Source organism: Nycticebus coucang, chromosome 8 (assembly GCF_027406575.1).
Source record: "Nycticebus coucang isolate mNycCou1 chromosome 8, mNycCou1.pri, whole genome shotgun sequence".
NCBI lineage: Eukaryota > Metazoa > Chordata > Mammalia > Primates > Lorisidae > Nycticebus > Nycticebus coucang.
Window position 1 is genome coordinate 100725931 of NC_069787.1, and position 22962 is coordinate 100748892.

The 22962-nt window shown below is 49.8% G+C and overlaps 1 protein-coding gene across 1 annotated transcript in view; it reads right to left on the reverse strand.

The window, feature by feature from the left end:
* The window catches only part of RAB6B (RAB6B, member RAS oncogene family), a 79351-nt gene that overhangs the window by 46917 nt on the left and 9472 nt on the right, over positions 1–22962 (reverse strand). Inside the window, exon 2 of the mRNA XM_053599598.1 lies at positions 379–437. Within this exon, the coding sequence (XP_053455573.1) occupies positions 379–437 (59 nt within the window). The remainder of the gene's footprint in view (positions 1–378; positions 438–22962) is intronic.

A 22962-nucleotide genomic window follows, 5' to 3' on the forward strand; every position in this document is an offset into this window, starting at 1 on the left:
GGTAAAAGTAAAAATTAAAAGGAACCAGAGAGGGGCTGTATTTAAGTTAAGGATAATGACTGGCCCAAGGGGAGACAGACTGAAAGGCTGATAGGGAACTGGGATCCACGCTGAGCCATGCCCCAAGTCTTCTCTGAGTCCCGCAGGGGGAGGGGCATCTGAGGATGCAGTCCCCAGCAGATTCTATAAATATTTGCCCTTTGAGGACTCAGTGACAAAGGGATTCCATGACAAATACATCTGGGAGATCCTACACACTACAGCCCTCTCCCAGAAAATCAAAACCGCACACTGATGTTGTAAAGGCCCAGAAAGCCCTAATGAGAGGCTGGCTGGCTGCTGGGTGGGTGAGTGGAGGGTGGGCACCCAGGACCTTACCTGGTAGGTGTTGTCGAAGCTGTCGTACATGAACCTTGTGATCAGAGACGTCTTCCCGACTGCAAAACAAGAAGAAGAGAGGAATTCAGCCATGGCCTCTGAGCTAGGCTCTTCTAAGCATCACATATGAAGGAAATAGGTTAAAAAAAAAAAAAAAAGCATGGAGGAAAAGCCAAATTGCATAAACACTGAAGTGAGAGGTCGGCCCCTGAGCGGGACGGCAAGGCAGGGAAGCTGAGTCTCTACACCTGGGATTTGGGCTTCAGGGAGCTCCTGCCAGGCACCAGTGTGCTGCCAAGGAGGAGGCCTCCCACTGCTCTGAGAATTCCCACTAACCAAACTCAGGTCTTCCTTGACCCCAGGGGTCCAGCTGATGCAAGAACCATATACGATAAGAAGAATCCGAACAAGTAGGCACAAAACAAGATGCTCCTCCACACTGGCCCGTGTGCGCCTGGAAATACCCGTACGTACCACCTTGTCGTTGGTCACACACTGGGATGGAAGCCTGCTCTTCCCTTCCTGTTCATTCAGCCTGGGGATCGACTAGGAAGGTGACTTTCCAAGGAACCTGGGGCAAATGGGTCACTTCCCAGTGTCTGCAGAGGGTACTGTGTGCCGGACTGCCCAGCTCACTGCAGGATGTTCAGCATCCCTGACCCCCCTGGATAAATGTGTCAGAAGGATTGCCCACACACGTGCAAATGCCCCCGAAAGGCAGCAACACCCCCAACTGAGAACCACTGGCATGGCTGAGAGAAACTAGGAAGTCTCTCGGGAATCCTACAAATGCTGCTAATTGCCCAAACTGCAGAATTTGGCTTCTGACCTGACCCTGTGCAGCTCCCCAGGGGCCTGGCAGTGGCAGAAGTGCCAGCTGCTCATTTCTAACCATCTGGGGGGTGGGGGGCAGTAAAGGGACATTCATGCACAGACGCTTCTCTGCACTGTTCCACCTCGTTTCCACCGTGGCCCTGGGAGGTTCTGAGGGGGATCTGCCCAGCTGTGCCAGCTCAGAGCCTTCTCTGCCATGGTCTGCAGGAGACAGGTAATGTTGCCAGGGAAAGAGCTCCCCATTCTGCCTCTTCCAATTCTGGGCCCCAGGACACTGGGCCTGGTGGGGTGGCTGGTCACTGCCTGAACGGAGCAGGGCAGCCCGGTGAGCCCCGTGGGGAAGGCCCCTTCCCAGTTTTGGGGCCACAGTGGTGCACCAGACAACAAACAGTTGCAGTCACCTCATTATAGCCAACGCTTCCCAAAGGGAAGACAATCGTCTTCTCACCAGAAGCAGCACTAAACAGGCTGTGTTTGGGCTAAATTGAGAAGACTGTGTCTTTGAGACCCAAACTGGTTAGCTGGATTCAAATCCTAACGGGGTACTTTTCACCTGTGTCACTATGAGGTGGTCACCACCCATCTGGACCTCAACTTCTTATTTTAAAATGGATGTAATACTTGTAAGATCAAAGATTTCAGAGCACTGTAGTAAGAAATAAGGTAATAAAGATGCATGAAATGCATAAAAAGTGGAAGGATTAGTGGGTAACTGAGAGAGCTGAGGCAGTTTCTAGAATATCAAATCAAAGAAAACCCCAACACTGTTGTATAATAAAGAATTTGACTCATCTTTGTCCCTGATTCCTGCGAGGTCTCTAAATTACTGAAATTTCCTGACTAACAGGAGGTTTTTTTGTTATCCCTGAGCCCCTTCCCTCACATACGAATTTATGCTAATGAGGTGACTTAACTCTTGAGTTTATGCTAATGAGGTGACTTAACGTGGGCCCCCTGATGCCTTCAGGATGGCACTGTCCACACACAGCCATGTGATCAGAGGGTTGGGGCTTTGAGCCAGTCCTACCTCTGCGGACAGAAGAGAGGCTGGAGATTGGGTTCAATCGTTTTGCCAATGAGTTGATCAGCTATGCCCACACACCAATAAAAACAGCAGACACAGAAGGCTGGTGGAGTCCTGGTTGGTGAACACACTGACCTGCTGGGGAGGGTGACATGCCCTGGTTCTCCAGGGAGAGGGCACGAAGCTCTGCACTCAGGGACCTCCCAGACCTTGTCCTGTATGCCTCTTCATTTGGCTGATCCTGACATGAAGCCTTTATGATAAACCTATAATTGTAGGCACAGAGCTTTCTGGAGTTCTGTGTGACATTCCAGAGAATTATCAAACTGGAGCAAGGGGTGTATGTATGTCACAGAAAACTGTTGGGATTTGTAACCAGTTGGTCAGCAGTGTGGGCAACCTGGGGCTCCCACTAGCAGCTGATATCTGAAGCTGGGGCAGTCTTCTGAGGACAACCCCCTTAGAGTCTGATACCAACTCTGGGAAGTTAGAGGCAGAAATGAACTGCAGGATCCCAGTTGCCAACAGAATAACTGCATTTTTGAAAGAACACCTCGTGGTGAGCACTAATGCACTCGGATCTATTCTCATTTTTACATGGAAACAATCCTTTGAGCTTGTGACAGAAATCAGGCTCTAAAGAACTTTCCAACCACTTTAAATTTCCCCTAGAATTTCACATGAAGGTGAAAGAAGGTGAGAAAGGGGCCTCCCATGCCTGGAGGATAAATTCTGAGGCCCTGAGGCCACAGGCAGGCCAGACCAGGAACTGTCAGGATTACAGAGTCAAAGGGCGGGCAGTCCTAAGCTAGCCAGAGGCAGGTAAGGTCAGGAAGGTCACAGCAAACTCCTTTTTGAGAGGCAGTGGAAAGTTACTGCCTTCTCAGGGACTGGGGGATCCCAGGGCCCACTGGGAACTTCCCAGGTCAGCAACAACCCATATCGTACACCTCAGGGGAAAGAAGCAAGTGTCAGGGAGACCAGGGGAGACAGGTGGGAAGACTGAGTCTCTTCTCCAACAGGTTCTTCCCTGGGACCACAGAGCAGGCAGAGAAGTGAAACAGTGTAGTCCCAGAAAGCCACCAAAGGAATGGAAAGTTTACGGAGTAGCTGAGAACTTTAGAAATTTGTGCAATGCTATCTAATACCAACCTGCCCCTTCTCCAGACACCAGCCGTGGGCAGTGGATGCACTTGATTGCAGGACAAGATCTAGTGGGAAGGAGAACAGCCCAGGAAAACAAGTGGCTTACTGGAACCATGTAGGAACTTTTAGATATAGGGTCCTAGCCAGCACCAGTGTTTTCTGAGTTATTTCCACAATAGCCATAACAGGCAATACATGACCCTAGCATTCACAGAGCATGTTCTGGGCACGTTCTGGGGGCTGTACCAGGCACAGGATTTACATGACAACAGTAAGCAGAGGAGACGTGGCACCAGCCTCCTGGATGCTTACAGCAGCACTGGGCCTCAATGCTGAGCAGGTACTCAGGTCATCCCCACTGCACGGAAGGGCAGTCAGTTGGCAGCCACTGACCCAGGGTCAGAGCCACATGGGGCCAGGAGGTGGCTGTCTGATCAGGAGCTCAGCACCTTGTCAGGCCCCCCTTGGCATCTGTGGGTCAAGCTGGTTCTGCCAGATCATTAGTGTCACCACTGTGGATGCCAGCAAGCTCCAGGGAATAGCCCTTGCCAAAGCTCCTTTTTCTTGGGACTGGTTGGAGTTAGGGGCCATTCCCCACTTGGAAGGGGCTTGATCAAATCTGGAAGGTTAGAAACTGGAAACTGAGGTGCCCTGTGGGGCACAAGGAGGGCTCGGAAAGTGGAGCAGGTGATTTGAACACCTGGGGCCGAGTACCCCACCCGAGGCCTAAGCTGGGTGAGGGACTCATTCTTGCTTTGCTGCAGAAGGGAAGGACAATGTTCCTCCAGGTCTGTTTTTCTCATTTCTCAGCACTGAAGCCTTCTTCCCGACCTCAGAGGCCCCCAAGACCATCCCCATTATTGTCACAGCTGCCAGGCTACTGTGGCTCAGATCCCCTCATCTGAACTCGGCAACTTGGCTCCACTGCTTAGACCCCTCCAATGGCTCCTCATTTCTTGCCACATTGTGCCCAACCGCACATGACGCTCCCATATGCACTCACCAAACCAGCCCGCCACTAGCAGTGCTCCCAAGGGTGCTGCTAGTCAGAATGAAGTCCTGTCACCCTCTCATGCAGGACAGATGCACTAACCCCCTCCCCAAACATCTCCTAGCTCCCTGTTCTTGGAGATGGCTTCCGCTGGGACCAGCCACCTTTTCTTCCTTCCCTAGAAGCCACAGCCCCCATGGCAACATCTGCCTTCTTCATTTTTGGCCAGTATCCCACTTCAGCACCCACCCTGAGCAAGTCTCAGACTGCAGGGCCTCTACCCTGACCCAGGACCCACCCATCTACAGGAGACTAACCAGATGTCAGAGCAAAGCGTGGGTGGCAACACTGGACATGAACTGCAGGGAAAGGTATCCCCTACGCTGTGTCTTTGGGGAGCTGCCTTGGACCTGAAGCAAGCTTACTTAAAAGCACTCCTCTTGTCTGCTTCTGCCTAGGCTCATGGCACCACACAAGGAGTTGGGCAGGTTGGGGCTGCCCTGTGCTGAGCTCCTGTCCCTTTAAAGGACAGAATCTTTTTCAGCCCATGCCTGCCCTGGAAAACTGCCCTGGATAGAAGGCCCTAAATTTGCAAATGGAGACCCTGCACACTGCATCTACCTGACAGCTCTCTCAGCCTCCTGGCTGTGAAGGGTAGGTAGGCAGGACAGCTCAAGTTGTCACCTGTCTGGGCACTACCTCTCCACCTGAGAGGAGCAGTGGCATCAGAAGGCAGGCGGGGGCAGGAGCAGGAGACCCTCACTGTATCCCTGCCCTGCAACAGCTGCCAGTGGCTCCTGGGAGGGAGCCATCCTTCCCTTGCAGCTCTGTCCTCAAGGTCATGCTGCTGCACTTCTAACAGCAGCTCTCAGACACCACTGCAGCAAAGCACAGCTTTCTCTGAGGACAAAGATTCAGCTTTACTGACAGGATTTTATTAAAAATAAGCAGGCAAATCATTACTGAGCTTTTTTATTTTCTCTCAGCTCATGGCTCAGCAATATTCTTGTATTCTCGTGGTTTAGTCCCACATGATTAAGCAGGAAGACATATTTTTTTTCTTTTTCAACCAAATGAGGGTAAGAAAATTCATTACTGAGCATTTACCAGGAGACTCTAGAAAGGAGGAAAGGAAATGTCTTACTGAGCCTCTATTTGGCAGCAGACAAGGAATCTGGGGCTTCATTTAGGCTCTCTCATTTAATACTCATCACGATTCAATGGATCAGTTATTATCCCCAAGGTCACAGAGCTGGTGAGCAGAGGGACAGGGACAGATGTGATGCCAGAGTCAGTGCCTCACCCACTCTGCTGGCCTGTGACAAGAGGCAAAGCAGTGGGCCCCAAAGACGGGGCTGCAGGTGGCTGGGCAATCAGTCAGCTAGAAGCCCTGGAAGGGTGTGGGTAGGGCAGAAAGGGCCACTCCAGGCAGGGGGCACAGTGTGTACAAATGCACAGAGGCAGGGAGACGGAGGGCTCACGAGAAGGAAAAGCAGGAAGAGGCCAGATTGCCGTGGGGGACACACATAGAGGCCCCCTTGCAGTCAAAGTCTTCTGAGGGAAAATGGCCAGACCCAGCATGGGAGGAGAGGGGTGAGTGGCAAACACGGTTTAAGGAAGCTCCAGGTGGCTGTCAGTTGTTTCAAACCAAAACCTGTCTCTGGAGCAGGCTGTGAAGGGAGAGAAGAACAATGGACCAAGCTGCATGGCAGTGGGGCAGGGGCCAGAAGAGCACAGATTCTCACCCAAGAGCAAGGGAGCTTCAGAAGGGTCCTAAGCAGAATGGTGGTGCAAACAGATGTGTCAGCTCATAATGTCCAAGATGGCCTCATAAAATCTTCCCCATCCCATGTGCTCTTCCTACAATGAAACCCTGACACTACAAAATGAGGTGAATCTGGGTGGGCCTGTGACGAGGGCAGAAATGGACTTGTGTGACCCTTAAGGCCAAGTTAGCAAGAACAGAACAGCTCCTGACTGCTGTGCACTCATGCACTTCTCAGGAGTGAGACAGCTTCCATGACAGCTTCCATGTCACTCCTCAGGAGTGAGCTTCCATGACAGCTTCCATGTCACCCCTCAGGAGTGAGACAGTTTCCATGACACAGCTTCCAGGTCACTCCTCAGGAGTGAGACAGCTTCCATGATACAGCTTCCAGGTCACCCCTCAGGAGTGAGACAGCTTCCATGATACAGCTTCCAGGTCACCCCTCAGGAGTGAGACAGCTTCCATGACACAGCTTCCAGGTCACTCCTCAGGAGTGAGACAGCTTCCATGTCACTCCTCAGGAGGGAGACAGCTTCCATGACACAGCTTCCAGGTCACTCCTCAGGAGGGAGACAGCTTCCATGACACAGCTTCCAGGTCACCCCTCAGGAGTGAGACAGCTTCCATGACACAGCTTCCAGGTCACTCCTCAGGAGGGAGACAGCTTCCATGATACAGCTTCCAGGTCACCCCTCAGGAGTGAGACAGCTTCCATGACACAGCTTCCAGGTCACTCCTCAGGAGTGAGACAGCTTCCATGTCACTCCTCAGGAGGGAGACAGCTTCCATGACACAGCTTCCAGGTCACTCCTCAGGAGGGAGACAGCTTCCATGACACAGCTTCCAGGTCACTCCTCAGGAGGGAGACAGCTTCCATGTCACTCCTCAGGAGGGAGACAGCTTCCATGACACAGCTTCCAGGTCACTCCTCGGGAGTGAGACAGCTTCCATGTCACTCCTCAGGAGGGAGACAGCTTCCATGACACAGCTTCCAGGTCACTCCTCAGGAGGGAGACAGCTTCCATGACACAGCTTCCAGGTCACTCCTCAGGAGGGAGACAGCTTCCATGACACAGCTTCCAGGTCACTCCTCAGGAGGGAGACAGCTTCCATGACACAGCTTCCAGGTCACTCCTCAGGAGGGAGACAGCTTCCATGACACAGCTTCCAGGTCACTCCTCAGGAGGGAGACAGCTTCCATGACACAGCTTCCAGGTCACTCCTCAGGAGGGAGACAGCTTCCATGACACAGCTTCCAGGTCACTCCTCAGGAGTGAGACAGTTTCCATGTCACTCCGCAGGAGTGAGACCTTCAGCCCAGCTTCCATGCTGTGAGGAAGCCCAAGATAGCCCATGTGAGGAAGGCCACACAGAGATGCCTACGCAGCAAGAAACTGAGGCCGCCAGCCAGCAGCCAGGACCCACCAGACTTGTAAGTGAGTGATCCTTCGACGACTCTAGCCCACAGCCTGTGAGCCACTTTCCATGCCGCATGGAACAAAGACAAGGCTTTCCCTACCAGGCCCTGCTCAGATTACAAATTTGTAAACAATGTAAATATTCTCGTTGCTTTGAGCCACTAAGTTTTGGGGTGGTTCTTTACACAGCATTAGGTAATGAGAGCAGCTGACTTGTGCTTTAGAAAGAAAACTTGCACTGCTGGGGGAGAACGGCCCACAGAGGTCAGGCTGGAAGCAGAGAGCTGGCCAGAGATGGAAGATCTTGGTTAAAGCAGAGGCAGAGGGGCTGGGGAGAAACAGAGAGCAGAGGAGGCGGACAGGACCCAGAGACTGGTCAGACTCAGAGGAGAGCCCGGGATGCCTCCCTGTCACCTGCCTTTGTGACCAGCAGATGATAGAGCCGTTCCCCAAGCCCAACCAAACGGGACGAGGGACAAATACCAGGCAATCACCTTAGATTCAGGTCACCCATAAAAGCCTTCTTTCTAATTGTCAGACTAAAGCGCAAACACCAGCACTGTATTCAGAGAAAACAATTAATAGTAATGAATCTCATGAGCTGAGCCTCTAAAGCTTGCTTATTATTACCAGCATCACCATGAAACAGTTATTTTCTTACCCAAGTGAAGCTGCTGGCCTAGGGCTGCACACCCACAGGCTATCCAGAGAGCTCAGTCCTCAGAAATCCCACCAATACGGGATGCACTGAATGCTGGCCCTTCACGATCACCTGTCAGTCCCACCTGGACCTCATCCATGGGGGCCAGTCACTCCACCAGCCCCACACTGCCCCCAGGTCCCATCTCAGCAGTGGGTCCTAAGTGAACAGATTTGTGTAAATTCTGGTGGCCGCCATGTAACTGCCGAGGACAATGAGGCTTCTCTACCCAATGAGAAAACACCCACTGGGGGCTTATTCTGTGCCAGAACTGAGCTGGACACAGAATCGTGGTGGGAAAGCAGATCCACAGCTGCCCTCCAGTAGCCCACATCCTACGGTGGGGCCAGATGAAAATGAGAATACCTACCATGCCAGGAGACGTGGCGGGAGAGCTCCTGAGAGGACCACAGAAAGGGCTTCCCACCGCAGTCCCTCTCTGCTAGGGGAAGCATTGTGACCTCCTGAAGGAGTAGCCTTTGAGCTAGTCTGGACTGGTGGATTGGGCTGGACAGAGCCAGGGTGATGAGTGGTTTAGGTGTCCTCTGCTTACACTACCCACATTTTTCCCCTGCTGCCACATGAAGCCAAACCTACTTAGGACTTTGGGGTCAGTGCCTATGAGGGCTCCTGGGCTTGGCTTGTGTGCAGGCCACAGACTGAAAGCTGAGTGGACTATGAGTCCCCAGCCTCCTGCTCTGACACCATCACCTTCCATGAAGGACGCCTCTCCTCCTCCTCATCTCCACAGCCGGTGTGGGTATGTGCGGAGAGACTGCTGTGAGGGGCAGAAACAGAGCAGAACATGGAGCAAAACACAAAAATTAGCCAGAGACTTTGTGGAGGGTTTGCCAAGACCTGGCAGAAGGTGTACCGCCCACTGGCCAGCCTCTCGCCGAGCCTGGCCAGAAGCTCAGCCCACAATCTGCTCTCGGCTGCACGGCCACGCTTCCCACCCACACCAGCTCCTCGGAGCTCATGGACAAACAGTGGGATCCTGGCTGGTCCTCCTAGGGTCCTCAGAGCTGGGCTGGGGCCTGGCATAGCTCAGTGCCACTTCTAGGCCACCTCAGGGGGCTGCACACCTGTCACATGCCTATGTCTTCAAGACCACAGTCCCCAAGCCAGGGAAAGGGTCTCTGCATCCTCAGCCCATAGCCCCCATCAGCCAGACCTATCTCAGAAATGGCTGACAGAAGGAAGTCCTCGGGGCTGATGGGGCAAATATTCTTCCTCAAGGCACAGACTAACAACCAAGTCCTGGCATGGGCCTGCTGACACAGCGATCCTGGCAGCTCAGCTTCTAGAACAGAAATGGCAATTGCTATGGGAATGCGAGGAAGAGCCTGCAGAGGGGCTTGGCCCAGCAATCCCTGCTGTACAGGAGCCTCAGGAGACCTCCACCAGCCTTCAATCTCTGACCACCAAGTCCCCCATTACTGGCCTGACTATGGGGTGCCTGGCCGCCGGGCTCTACAGTGACAAGAGGGACAGGTATGAACACCTGCCACATCTGTCGGAGCCCTGTTTCTTTTAGACCTTTTTTCATGAAACAGAAAATCCAGCCCCACCCTTCCAGAATGGCTGATAAACCCGGGGGCCGGGATCCTCCCTCCCCATAGCCTTCCCTGCCACCGCGTGCTTTGAAAAGCAGCCCACAGCAAGGCAGGCAGCTTTGGCAGCTCCCACCTGAGCCTTGAGGGGCTGGCTCACCGTAGGCTAAATGAGGAAACACGGGAAAAATCCCATTTCAAACCATCCCCCATAAGACTCAGATGGTAATTAAGAAATATGCAAAGCTCTTCATTGGACACTTTAATTAAGTGTGTTAATTCCCTCTGTCAGAGGACATTCAGCCGCCTGGGACTCAACAGGGACCCAAGGAAGACAGAACAGGGAGGGCAGAGAGAAGGAACGACTGGAAGGCAGGGGAGAGAGGAGGCGGTCAGCAGGACAGGGTGCAGGCTGGACTGGCCAGGCCCTTTCTCCTGACGCTAGCCTGACCTTGTCACTTCCTCACTAGATGCTCCTGTTTCCCTGTCCTCCACCTACTCCCTATTCTCCATCCAAGCCCAGGGACCCCGAAACCTGCCCGTCAGAGCAAGAACGAGCAGGACGAGTATGTGCTACATGGTCCCCCCAGTGTAAGAACCTGTAGAGGGCAAGCACAGTAAAGTCAGGGCCCTTGTACCAGACAGGGAGCTCCCAGCATCCAAGAGCCCACAGGGTGCTCCCAGCAAGGCGGTTCTCAGGGGCTCTTCCTGAACACCTGCAAGGCAGCCCTGGGGTTGCCAGGGGCATGATGGTCTGCTGGGCTTCACATCGTGACCGGCTAGGGACTGGAACTCTCAACCTCAGTTTCCTTCCTAAACCGATGCCCTGGGCCTCCAACTGCTTCTTTTCCTGGAAGGTCCACCTTCAGCACAAAGAGGCACTCTCCAGGGAAACGGGCTGCCAGCAGGGTCTGGCTGGGGCAGGCCCCACCCTCAAGTGCTCAACCAATGCCTCTGGCTGCCACAGAGGAAGGGCATGGCCAGCTCCCCTGCCTTGTGTAAGCTGTTCTTATCCTTGCTTTCCTCGCCAGCTTCCTTTCTTTTTTTAGCTCCCCCACCAGGTCTACTGAGGCATAACTGACAAACAAAAACGGCATATACTCAAGGTATACAATGTGATGTTTTGACATACATGTACATATAGTTGACCCCTGAACAATACAGGCAAGTTAAAGGCACTGACATCTTGAACAGTTGAAAATCTGTACATAAATTTTGAGTCTCCAAAAACTTAATAGCCTACTGTTGACCAGGAGACTTGCTGGTAACAGTTGATTAATACATATTTTGTACATCATATATGCTGTATTCTTACAGTAAGATAAGCTAGAGAAAAGAAAATATTATTAAGAAAATCCTAAGGAAGGGAAAATATATTCATTATTCACTAAGTGCAAGTGGATAATCCTAACGGTCTTCACCCTCATCATCTTCAGGTTGACTCAACTGAGGAGGAAGATGAGGAAAAAGAGGAAGGGTGGGTCTGGCTCTCTTGGGGTGCCAGGGCAGAAAAGGTGGAGGAGGAAGAGTAGAGGAAGCAGGATACATGGGCACACTCCATGTAAATTTCTTTCTTTTTTTTTTTTTGAGACGGAGTCTCATTATGTCACCCTTGGTAGAGTGCTGCAGCATCACAGCTCACAGCAACCTGAAACTCTTGGGCTTAAGCGATTCTCTTGCCTCATCCTCCCAAGTCGCTGGGACCACAGGCACCGCCACAATGCCCGGCCATGTTTTGGTTGGAGTTGTCGTTGTTTAGCAGGCCCTGGCCAGGTTTGAACCTGCCAGCCCCAGGGTATGTGGCCAGCACCCTAATCACTGAGCTATGGGTGCCAAGCCATAAATTTCTTTCTTATATCCTTCTTCGTTTTTTATTTTCTTGTTTTTTTTTTTTTTTTTTTTTTCAGACAGAGTCTCTGATTACTCTGTCACCCAGGCTGGAGTGCAGTGGCATCATCATAGCTCGCTATAGCCTCAAACTCCTGGGTTCAAGAGACCCTCCTGCCTCAGCCTCCTGGGTAGCTTGGACCACAGGCTAGAGGTGCATGCCACCATGATTGGCTTGTAGCTTTATTATATGAGCTTTTTTCTATTAATATTGTCTTTACTTTTTAACCTGTTTTGTTAAAAACTAAGACACAAACACACACACGACCCTAGGCTTACACAGGGTCAGGATCATCAGTATCACCGTCTTCATGTCCACAACTTGTCCCACAGGAAGATCTTCAAGATCAGGAACACACATGGAGCCGTCATCCCCTATGATACCATCTCCTGGAATATCTCCTGAAGGACTACCCTCAGGCTGTTTTACAGCTAACTTAAAAAAACATATACAAGGAGTACCCTCTAAAATAATGATTTTTCAGCTCCATTATAATCTCATGAGACCATCTTCCTATCTGTGGTGCCTTATTGATAGAAACACCTCTATGTAATGTAGGACTATATATATGTACATTGCCACCAATGTATAATCATTGGGAAATGATGACCACAATCAAGCCAATTAACACATTCCTCACCTCACATAGTTACCTTTGCATGTGTGTGTGGTGGGGGTGGGGTGGGATGAGAATACTTAATTTAAGATCTATTCTGCCGGACACAGAAAGATACTACAGGACCTCACTCACAATGGAAATTTTAAAAGTGGAACTCATAGAAACAGAGAGTAAAAGGGTAGTTACCAGGTGTAGATACAGGGAAAATGTTGATAGAAGGGTACAAACTTACAGCTATAAGATGAGTCAGCTTTGGAGACCTCCTGTACAACATGGTGACTCTAGTTAGTAATAATGCACCATTTACCTGAAATTTCCAGCTACCTTCCTTTGCTTCCCAAAGGCCCCAGACCCAGCCTGAACTCTCACTTTGGCTTCAGCCCTTCCCTCCCATGGAGCCCCATGAGCTCTGAGAATACTTTAAACCAGTGGTTCTCAACCTTCCTAATGCCGTGGCCCCTTAACACAGTTCCTGTGGGTCATAACCCACAGGTTGAGAACCACTGCTGTTCCCCACCCAACCCACACAAGGAACTTCTAAGGGAGTCCACACTGGACTTAAATTTTCCTTTACTCCCTCAGCCAAAACAGACCGTCAGGGTACTGGGGACAATCTTTACCCTACCCATACAGCTAAATCTGCCGTGACGACCCATGGCTTTGAGTGCATTTCTCATAGGGTTACATCCCACTCCCTGACCTATGAAGTGCTGGAGTCAAGAGTCAAACCCAACAACGGGCGGCAATGCATGTGGCTCAGAGGAGTAGGGCACCAGCCCCATATGCCAGAGGTGGCGGGTTCAAACCCAGCCCCAGCCAAAAACTGCAAAAAAAAAAATGTGAAAAGAGTCAAACCCAACTTTAAGGTCAGTCAGAGCAGAACTGGGTGTGCTGCTGGCGTGGAGGGAGAGACTGTGCTATTTGGCATGTGACCGCTGTACATGGATTACTTCCACCTATTTAATTGCCTGAGTAATTTCTTCACTCTTCACCCCACCCCAATTACTAATGACTCATGAAAATAAGATTTGAAAATAGTATCAAAACATAGGAGCTATATGTCAATAACAATGTTGAACAGCCACCCCATTCCTTTGAATGCCCCTCCTATGTTTGGGAAGGTCCAGTACCATCCTCCCCAATATACAAGCCTCCCTTACAGCTATTTGTAGGCAACTGACTTAGGCTCTCCCATCAGATGCTCACACGAGACTCCACATATTCAAATGACACGAATCGGGTGAGATGGAGAATTCCCTCTGGACTCTGCATTCACAAGAAGCCATGATGCGGAATTTAGCATTAGCACCTGCTAGTACCCAGCATAGGAACTGCATCTCCCCTAGACCAGTCCTGGACAATTCTGCGCCAAACTTGGTTCACTGACCCTCCCAGACGCTCTAAACTAGTCATTCTTCTCTCTCTCTCTTTTTTTTTTTTTTTTTTTGAGACAGACTCTCACTATGTCACCCTTGGTAGAGTGCTGTGACGTCACAGCTCACAGCAATCTCAAACTCCTGGGCCTAAGTGACCCACCTGCCTCAGCCTCCCAAGTAGCTGGGACCACAGGTGCCTGCCACAATGCTTGGCTATTTTTTTGTTGCAGTTGTCATTGTTGTTCAGCAGGCCCAGGCTGGGTTTGAACCTGCCAGCCTCGGTATATGTCGCTGGCCTCCTACCCACTGAGCTACGGGAGCCACCTTAGTCATTCTTCTAATATACTCACTATCTGCTCAAGCCAGCTGAATAGTGAGAATAGGTCCCTTTTGTTTGCAACTACAAATTCTGAGAGATACAAAGCAAAGGTTAGGTAAGCTAAAAAGAGAAAGCTGGAGCAAAAGGCTTATTTATAAAAATATATCTCAAAACATCTTTCCCAGTTACTGAAATCACATTAAGAAATTTCCTAAGCCTCAGGAAGTCAAAGGGGAAAAAAGGAAACATATGATCAAATTGTAAGATTCATAATGTTCATGAGATAAAAACATACCAATTGTTAATACTGAGCTTTTGTGTATGTATATATTTATTTAATACTGAGCTTTCTACGAGTTAGGCAGCAGAAAGTTCTCAAAAAGAGTAAGGAATGAAGAAATTATTGTCAAAGGGAAAGTTCACACATTTATATAATCAACTGGATGAATATCACTGATGAAAATCAAGGCTGATAACCAGACCATGCACACTGCCTGTCCAAGTAAGTGTTCACAGTCAGGGCTCAGACCAGTGTCCCCTGCAAACAAATGAATACATGAAAGACCGAAGTCCCAAGACTTTTAGCTTCTGGTCAAGATGGAGTAACAGGAAAAAGATTTATCCTCTCACCTGAAACAACCAAAAAAACAGATAAAATATATGAAATAACAATTTTTTAAAACATTAGACATCAGACAATGACAATCCCTGGTAGACATGAAACAAATGAGGTGACTCCATATATTTCCTCAAGAAAATGTAAGGCCATAGCACGGACACTATGGATACAGATAGAACCTGAGGAGATATAACTTAGAGTCCAGAAAAAAAAACCAGCCAGAGTTCAGAAGATAGAATACCAAAGAGGAGGGAAATGCACAGAGAGAGAACTGCAGAGATCTGCAAAAGGTCTCTCACAAATTTTTAGCTGAGCACTGATCAACAAATGTGTGTGAGGAAGCTACCTGAGACTAGAGTACCCAGTCTTGGCATCCACACAAGGCTGGAGATAGTGCTTGTTCCTACCTGCCAGAGTGGAGAGCCTTGTTTTCACAGGACAGAAGGGTTGTGCCTCATTGTGGGTAACGAGTGTCTATAGCTATATACAGAGCACTGGCTCTGATCTCAGCTAATGAATCTTAAGAATATTTAAGGAACATAAAAACATATACAACATGGAAAAAAAATCACAATGTTTGGCATCTAATAAAAATTATCAGGTCTGCAAAAAAGCAAGAAAATAGATCCATTAAACCATCAATGAAAACCAACCCCAAACAGATAAAGATGTTAGAATTAGCAGATGAAGACATTAAGAAAAAAGTTACTGTAACTATATTCTATATGTTCAAGAAGTTAGAGATGCAGACTATTGTTTTTTAAAGGCACACATCAAACTTTCAGAGGTGATAGATACAATGTCTGGGGATGATTAGACACACTAGATATTGCAGAAGAAAAGATCAAAGAACTTGAAGACAGTAATAAAAGCTATCTAAAATGAAACACAGTGAAAAAAGAGAATAAAAATGATCTGTAGGATAATGTCAAGTGGCCTAACATATGTGCAATTGGAGTCTCTGAAGGATGAATAGGGAGGCAATGACAGTAAAAATATTTGAAGATATAATGACTAAAAATACCCCATATTTTAGGAAAATTATAAACACACAGACTCAAGAAGCTCAATGAACCCCAAGCGCAGGAAACATAAGGGAAACTACACCAAGATACATTGTGACCAAATTGCATAGAGCCAGTCAGTAATAAGTAGAAAATCATAGAAGTAGTCAGAGAAAAAAGATACACTATGTACAGAGAAACACAGATAAAGAGAACAGCAGATTTCTCTTCAGAAACAATGCATTCAAGAAGACAATGGAGCAATATCCATAAAGTACTAAAAGAAAAAACCTGCTAACCTAGAATTTTTTTAATTATTCTTTCTTATCTCTTTTCTATACTCATTTTTAAATTTTGTTTTTGTCTGTCAGCACAAAAGCTGGCAGAATTCATCAGCAACAGGCTCTTACAACAAGAAATATTAAAATACAGAGTGGCTCACTCCTGTAATCCTAGCACTCTGGGAGGCCAAGGTGAGTAGATCACCAAGCTCAGGAGTTTGAGACCAGCAAAGAGAGCTTTGAGAGCAAGACCTCATCTCTACTAAAAATAGAAAATGTAGCTGAGCATTGTAGTAGGTGCCTGTAGTCCCAGGTACTCAGGAGGCTGAGGCAAGAGGATCACTTGAGCCCAAGAGACTGAGGTTGCTGTGAGCGAGGATGACACACCCTGACTCTATCTCAAACAAATAAACAGAAAACTTGTTTAAACAAAATTAACAATATACAGAGATAAATCTTTGTTGCTCTGTCAGAAACTATGTGAACCAGAAGAAAATGAAGTAGCATCTTTGAAGTACCAAAAGAAAAATATTGGCAATACATAATTCTATACCCAGGCAAAATCTTTCAAAAATGAAGGCAAATAAAGACAAACAAATGCTGAGACAAGACAAGTCATTGCTAACAGACCTACACTACAAGAAAGGAAGCTCTCTGGGCTACAGGATAGGATACCTACGTATATCACATACAGTCAGTACGTTCACTTTAAAGTCTGACAAACCTAGATTTTCATCCTGCCCTATGGCCGGGAGCTGGGGCTCATGTCTGTACTCCTAGCACTCTGGGAGGCCAAGGCGGGTGGACTGCCTGAGCTCACGGGTTCGAGACCAGCCTGAGCAAGAGTGAGCCATGTCTCTAAAAATAGCTTGGCTTTGTGGCGGGCTCCTATAATCCCAGCTACTTGGGAGGCTGAGGCAAGAGAATCATTTGAGCCCAGGAGTTTAAGGTTGCTGTGAGCTATGACGCCACAGCACTCTACCTAGGGTGATGAAGTGAGACTTTGTCTCAAAAAAAAAAAAAAAATCCTGCTCTGCCACTCATTTGCTGTGTGATCTTGAGTTTGTTACTATCCTTCCTGAGGTTCAGCTTCCTCACATGTACTAAGAAGACAGAAATGCCTATCTCACAGAATTGTTATAAATTCTTTGAGAGCAGTAAAAAGTTAAAGTTTGGGGAATCTGGGTGAAAGCCATATGGGAAATCTTCATACTCTTCTTACAAGTTTTTATGACCTAAGAGTATGTCAAAATAAAAAGTTAAAGAAACAATAAATTACGATGATTATTTTCATTCTGTACACATATCTATGTCTCTCAAACTCCTAGCACATGCAGGAAATGGCTTGTTCTGATTAAGTATTCTAGTCAACATGAAATTTTCTTGAAAAACTGAAATATAACTGTACTTGGCACCAACTCAAGACTTCATGAAGGACCAGAACTTAGCCGGATACTGAAAAATCGCTGTGAGATCTTCTAATCTGGGGCAGGAGATGGATGAAGACTGGATCTATCAGTCAGTGGGCAGGGCCGTGTAACTACCACGTGTGCACGTGCACAGAGATGCGTGCAAGTGCACACACACACACGCGCACACTCAATTCAGCAGGCACCAGAGGCCCTGATATATGTAGAACTCTTTAGTAACCCTGGTATCTTAGCTGTGAAGACTCAAGAGTCAAAAACAATACCTTCAGCGTTTCTTGAAAACCACCTGAGATCTGACCACACAGCTTATATAGGCTGCAGAACTCCTCTCAACTATGGTCAGCTCGCCAACAGCCTGAATCATCTCTGCTCACTGGGTCTTCCCAAACATTCTTGGCACCTTTAAAAGGTGGTGCAGGGTCTTCCCTCCAGGACCAAGAAAACAGCACCGGCACTAGCTAGCTTGAGTGCTATCCACCCTCCTCCCACACCTCAGAGAACAGGAGCTCACATACACAGCACACACAGTTACCTTCTGCCATAGCCTCTGGAGGGCTAGACTGGAGGGGGCAGAAGGTACTGAACTTCTACTGGTCTGAGGCCCAGCCCAACTCTGCCAATCAGACCCACGTTTGAGCAGCTGCACAGGAGCTATGGAGAATTAATTCATAATGTGTATATGTATGCTGTAGAGAAGGAGGAAGCCAAACTCTCACCACCAGCTGTTCTTCTAACAAGATGGGTGTTAATGTAATTAGGTAGCTTATTTAACTGACAGAAGTCTTGATCCATCCAACCAGCTTGGCGTTTAGTAAAGTAATGTATGTGCTCATCCTTTTCTTCTCAAGGCTAAGTGCTGGGGGTGTTGATGACAAAAGCTTCAGTAATAGGCTGGGGCAATGAGAATGGGTGGGCAGAGTGCTGACAGCACGGCGTGTATCTCTCACTTTGTCAGGTGAGTCCAGTCAGAGGGCCTGTGCCAAGAAAAGGCCTATGGACATACAGCCCTCATCAACAGGGCACAGCTATGGCCTGGCCACGAAACCACCCTTGCTCAGGCAGGTGGAAGGAGACTGCAGGCTGATGTAGGCAGGGCACCATCCCCTCCTCTTCTCAGAGGAAGCCCTGAGCTAGGTGGCTGTGGGGCGGGCCGGCTAACCCTGGAGGTCCCGTGTTCTCCGTGAGCGTGGGGAGCGTTCCTGACACTTCTGTGGGCCCACGCTTCTCTCCCTGTCCTTGTTCATCTTGCTGCTTTGCAGAAGAGGAGAGGGGCAAAGAAGCCCTCCAGAGCCAGGTAGTGAGAGAAGCACAAGAAGGATGATGAACTTCAAGACCTAACTATTCAGTCAACAGAAAGGACCCTTCGGGTGGTGCCTGTGGCTCAAAGGAATAGGGCGCTGGCCCCATATGCCCGAGGTGGCAGGTTCAAACCCAGCCCTGGCCAAAAACTGTAAAAAAAAAAAGAAAGAAAGGACCCTTCCCCACCCTTTGGACAGACTCAATGTTACCTGTTCAAGATTCATTTGGGAGTAGGAAAAGCCTTTCCAGTGAAGTTCAGAGATGAGAAGCATTAACTCAGATGAGTTAATCTTGAGCACAGAACCACCTGGCATGCCGGCAGGGACACTGTATCTCCAGCCCCCTGTGGACCAGAGACAACTGCCGGTCAGGCATTGGGATGGCCAGACAGCAGGCCAGGGGAAGCAGCGAGGGGAGCTGGGTCAATGTCCAAGTATGCCCTCTGGACTTGGATGCCTGGGTACTAGGACAAGGAGATGGTAGCCAGGCTTACCCTATTCCTTATGCTGTAAGCTCTAGATCCCCAAGGAGCCCTCCTCAAAAGCAGTACCGCACATGGTGTGAACCATAGAGGACCCTGGAGCTGATCTCATCAGAGGAGATGAGAGGCCACAGAGGAGGGGCCACTGGCCCAGGGTCACATGGCACCAGGATCATGGGTAGACGCTCTCCCATTCAGTGCATAGCCAAGAGCTCAACACAGAGGCTGCTCTTCTTTAACTCCCGCCACTCATCTGAGCCCACAGACTTACCGACATACCCTGCCTTGTGAAGCCCCGGTGGAAACATGCAACACGGGAGGTGGTAAGGAGCAGCAAAGGGTAAACTACACTGAGGTCCACAGCCTTCTTCTGTATGGCTCACAAATCAGAGTGGCCTCAGGACACCAAGTCATGGCAAGACGGGCCTACTGGCCCAGACCTGCATGTGACAGGAAAAATGTGAGGCCTAGGAAGCAGGAGGATTTGTTCAGGATCATACAAAGAAAGGTCAGAAAGCAAAAACAATAGCAGATAGAACCAGGGCCTGGGCAGCGCCTGTGGCTCAGTGGGTAGGGCACTGGCCCCATATACCAAGGGTGGCAGGTTCGAACCCGGCCCCTGCCAAAATGCGACAAAAAATAGCTGGATATTGTGGTGGGCACCTGTAGTCCCTGCTACTCGGGAGGCTGAGGCAAGAGAATCGCCTAAGCCCAAGAGCTGGAGGTTGCTGTGAGCTGTGATACCACAGCATTCTACCAATGGCGACAAAGTGAGACTCTGTCTCTAAAAATAATAAAAAATAAAATAAAATAAAATGAACCAGGGCCTGACCCCCAGTGGGTGGTTCTCAGGTTGGACCTGGCCAGCCACTTAACCTGAGGCAGGTCACAGCCCCTCCAAGAAATTCCAACTCCTTGTCAGTAAAATGCGGGCATCTCTAAGGTACCTCCTCCCTCTACAATCTTCAATCTATATGTATCTTTGTAACAAATACTGCCATTTTAGTAGCTTAAAACACACACATTTATTATCTCACAGCTTCCACGGGTCAGAAGTCTGAGCATAACACAGTCCCTGGCCTTGGCCCTCTCAAAGCATAGCAGTCTACTTCAAGGCCAGCAAGGGGAATCTCCTAAAGAAACATAATCATGACAGTGACTATCTTGTTACTTTTGTACCTTTGCCATACAATGGACCCTAAGTGAAGGGGTGGCACCCTGTCACCTTTGCCATAATATATTGGCTAGAAAAATCACGAACTCCCTTTACACTCAGAAGAGTGCTAGGCCCCCTGGGGGTCACCTTAGGCTGCATCTGCCACCTGCTATCACAGCCACGGTTTCCTAAGAGATGTCACCTAGACTTCTCACTCAGCCTCTGGCTTCTCTCCCAGTGTGGTGAACTGGGCTGATTACCTGGAACAAACCCTCCCAGGTCCTGCCTTGAGACTGAAGCTCTCCCTGCTGGTCAGGCAGAGGCTGTGGCAGGGCAGAGGCTGACCCTGCCATGTCTATACTTCGGGGCATTCTCACACTGCTCCTCCCACTTCTCCCACATCACACCCAGCACTCCTGCAAGCCGGGGAGGAGGGACGAGCAGACACTGCTGTGCAGACCACAACTCCACCTAAGAGTGGCCCTCATGCTGCATGAGGAAAGCAGGAGAGGAGCCTAGGTCTCCTGGCCCAGCGTCAGGTTCTGTTCTTCTCTGATGAGGTGGGAGAGAACGAGGGTTGGTGGGCTGGCCGCGCAGCTTCTTAGGCCTCCCCTTCTCATTCTGATCTGGGCAGCAGCCTGAAGTGTTTGGGTTGAGTGTGGGGCAGGGAAGGGGATACTTACTGAATCAGACTCAGGAAAGAGTTTCCAGATCCTGGTGCTACAAGTAGGATCTGTTAATATCCTAAAAATAGTGTGGGAGTGGTTTCTCCCTAAAAAGAAACACTTCATGGAGGTGTTCTCTATGTGGAGAAGAGCAGAACTGAACAAAGATCTCCTAATCCTAAAACCAACTCTAGGCACAACAGCCCAGGGACAGTCTGGGAACTGCAGGGTCACAGGGGGTGAAGCCAGCAGCCAAGTGTAGGGAGAAACAAAGCTCACTCTGATCCTCAAAACCAGCTCTGGCAGTGAGGGAACATGCTCCCGACCCCCAGGCAGGGTAAGAACCCTCCTCTCACTCTTCCTGCTCTGCTGGGCTGGAGCTTCTTGCCCTGCCCTGCACACAAATGCAGGACTGGTCACACCATCCTGTCCCAGCTCCGTGGGAACCCTGGGCTGGACGGCACCCCACCTGGAGCCCAGACCACCCTGGCTCCCAAGGCCCTGTGATGGTGGCACACCAAGGTCTGTCTGCCTGGGGAGCAGCAGAGTGTCCATGCCCATCTCCCTCCCCGGTCTCAGTGTTTCCCGGGTCTCTTTCCCCCTGGGCCTCTGGCTTCCCCTGTGGTCTCCCCTAGCCCTCTCTCTTTATTGGGCAGGAGAAACAAACAAGAAATGCGTGTTCTAAATGCCGCTCTACTCTGCTCCACCTGTGTGGTGTTTACTCTCCACTCATTGACAAGTCTGGACAGAACATATTTTCTTTCACTCAGAATTAGCACAAACATGCTCAGAGGGCAAGGTTTTCCTTGTCTCTAGGGCAGGCCACGGTTGCAGCCGTCCAGTCCTGAAGCAGGAGTGGTCCTGCCCCAGAGATGGGTGTGATGGGGGAACCAGAGGGCCCTAGAACAGGTCAAAGCTGGGCTGAGTAGTTTAGGACCCACTTGCAGGCCAGTTTTTCCAGGCAGGGGAGACACCTCTGCTGAGTGCTAAGCCCACTCTGACCTCAGAGACAATTCATCTGGCACTGCTCAGAGGAGCCAAGGGTGGTGACTGAAAAATAACACAATCATTCTTGACGCCTAATTAGATTCTCTCTACCCACCAGTTACACAGGCAAAGGAATACCCAGGTGGTGCTCAGTAACCTCCAAAGCCTGTTGCCTGTGCAGAAGATGGAAAGGCCGGGAGCAAAGGTGACCACCAGGCCTTTGAACAGTAAGATTTCAGACCTGGAGAGCAGGTCACAAGCTGGTGCATGGTAAGGGCCTGCACCAGCTCACCTGATCAGGCTGCCCTCTCTGGGTTAGGGGTGGGATCAAAATGGTAGTCCCCACCCCGACCCTGGCTCTCTGGATTGGGTTTCAAAGCATGGCAGGGGGGACTCCCCTATACAGTGCTGCTCTCCTGGGGCCTCCAGAGCTTGCTGAGGACAGGAAAGCCAGCAAAGAGGAGTAGGGGACTCCATCTGAGCAAGCAAAGGGAAGGAGTCAAGTGTCCACTGAAAGCAGAGTCCTGTGAGGGAGGGAGTGATAGGCTGCACAAAAGGGCCACGGGTGCTCACACAGCCAATGACAGAGGATGGGAGGATCACACAGCCAATGACAGCTGATAGGAGGCTCTTTTAGCCAATGACAGAGGGTGGGAGGCTCTCACAGCCAATGACAGCTGATGGAAGGCTCTTATAGCCAATGACAGAGGGTGGGAGGCTCTCACAGCCAATGACATCTGATGGGAGGCTCTTATAGCCAATGACAGAGGGTAGGAGGTTCTCACAGCCAATGATGGAGGACAGGAGGCTCACACGGCCAATGACAGAGGATGGAGTGGGGGCCCACACAGCCAATGACAGAGGAAGACAGGCTCATACAGCCAATGACCAGGTTTTCTTTATATGCTACATCCTGCCTGAGCAGGGGGCAGAGGGGAAGACTCTGGAGGGGCTGCCAGCAGTCTTCCAGAACATCCCGGGAAGGTCAGAGCAGTCAGAGGACCTAGAGTTAGGATGGACAGGGAA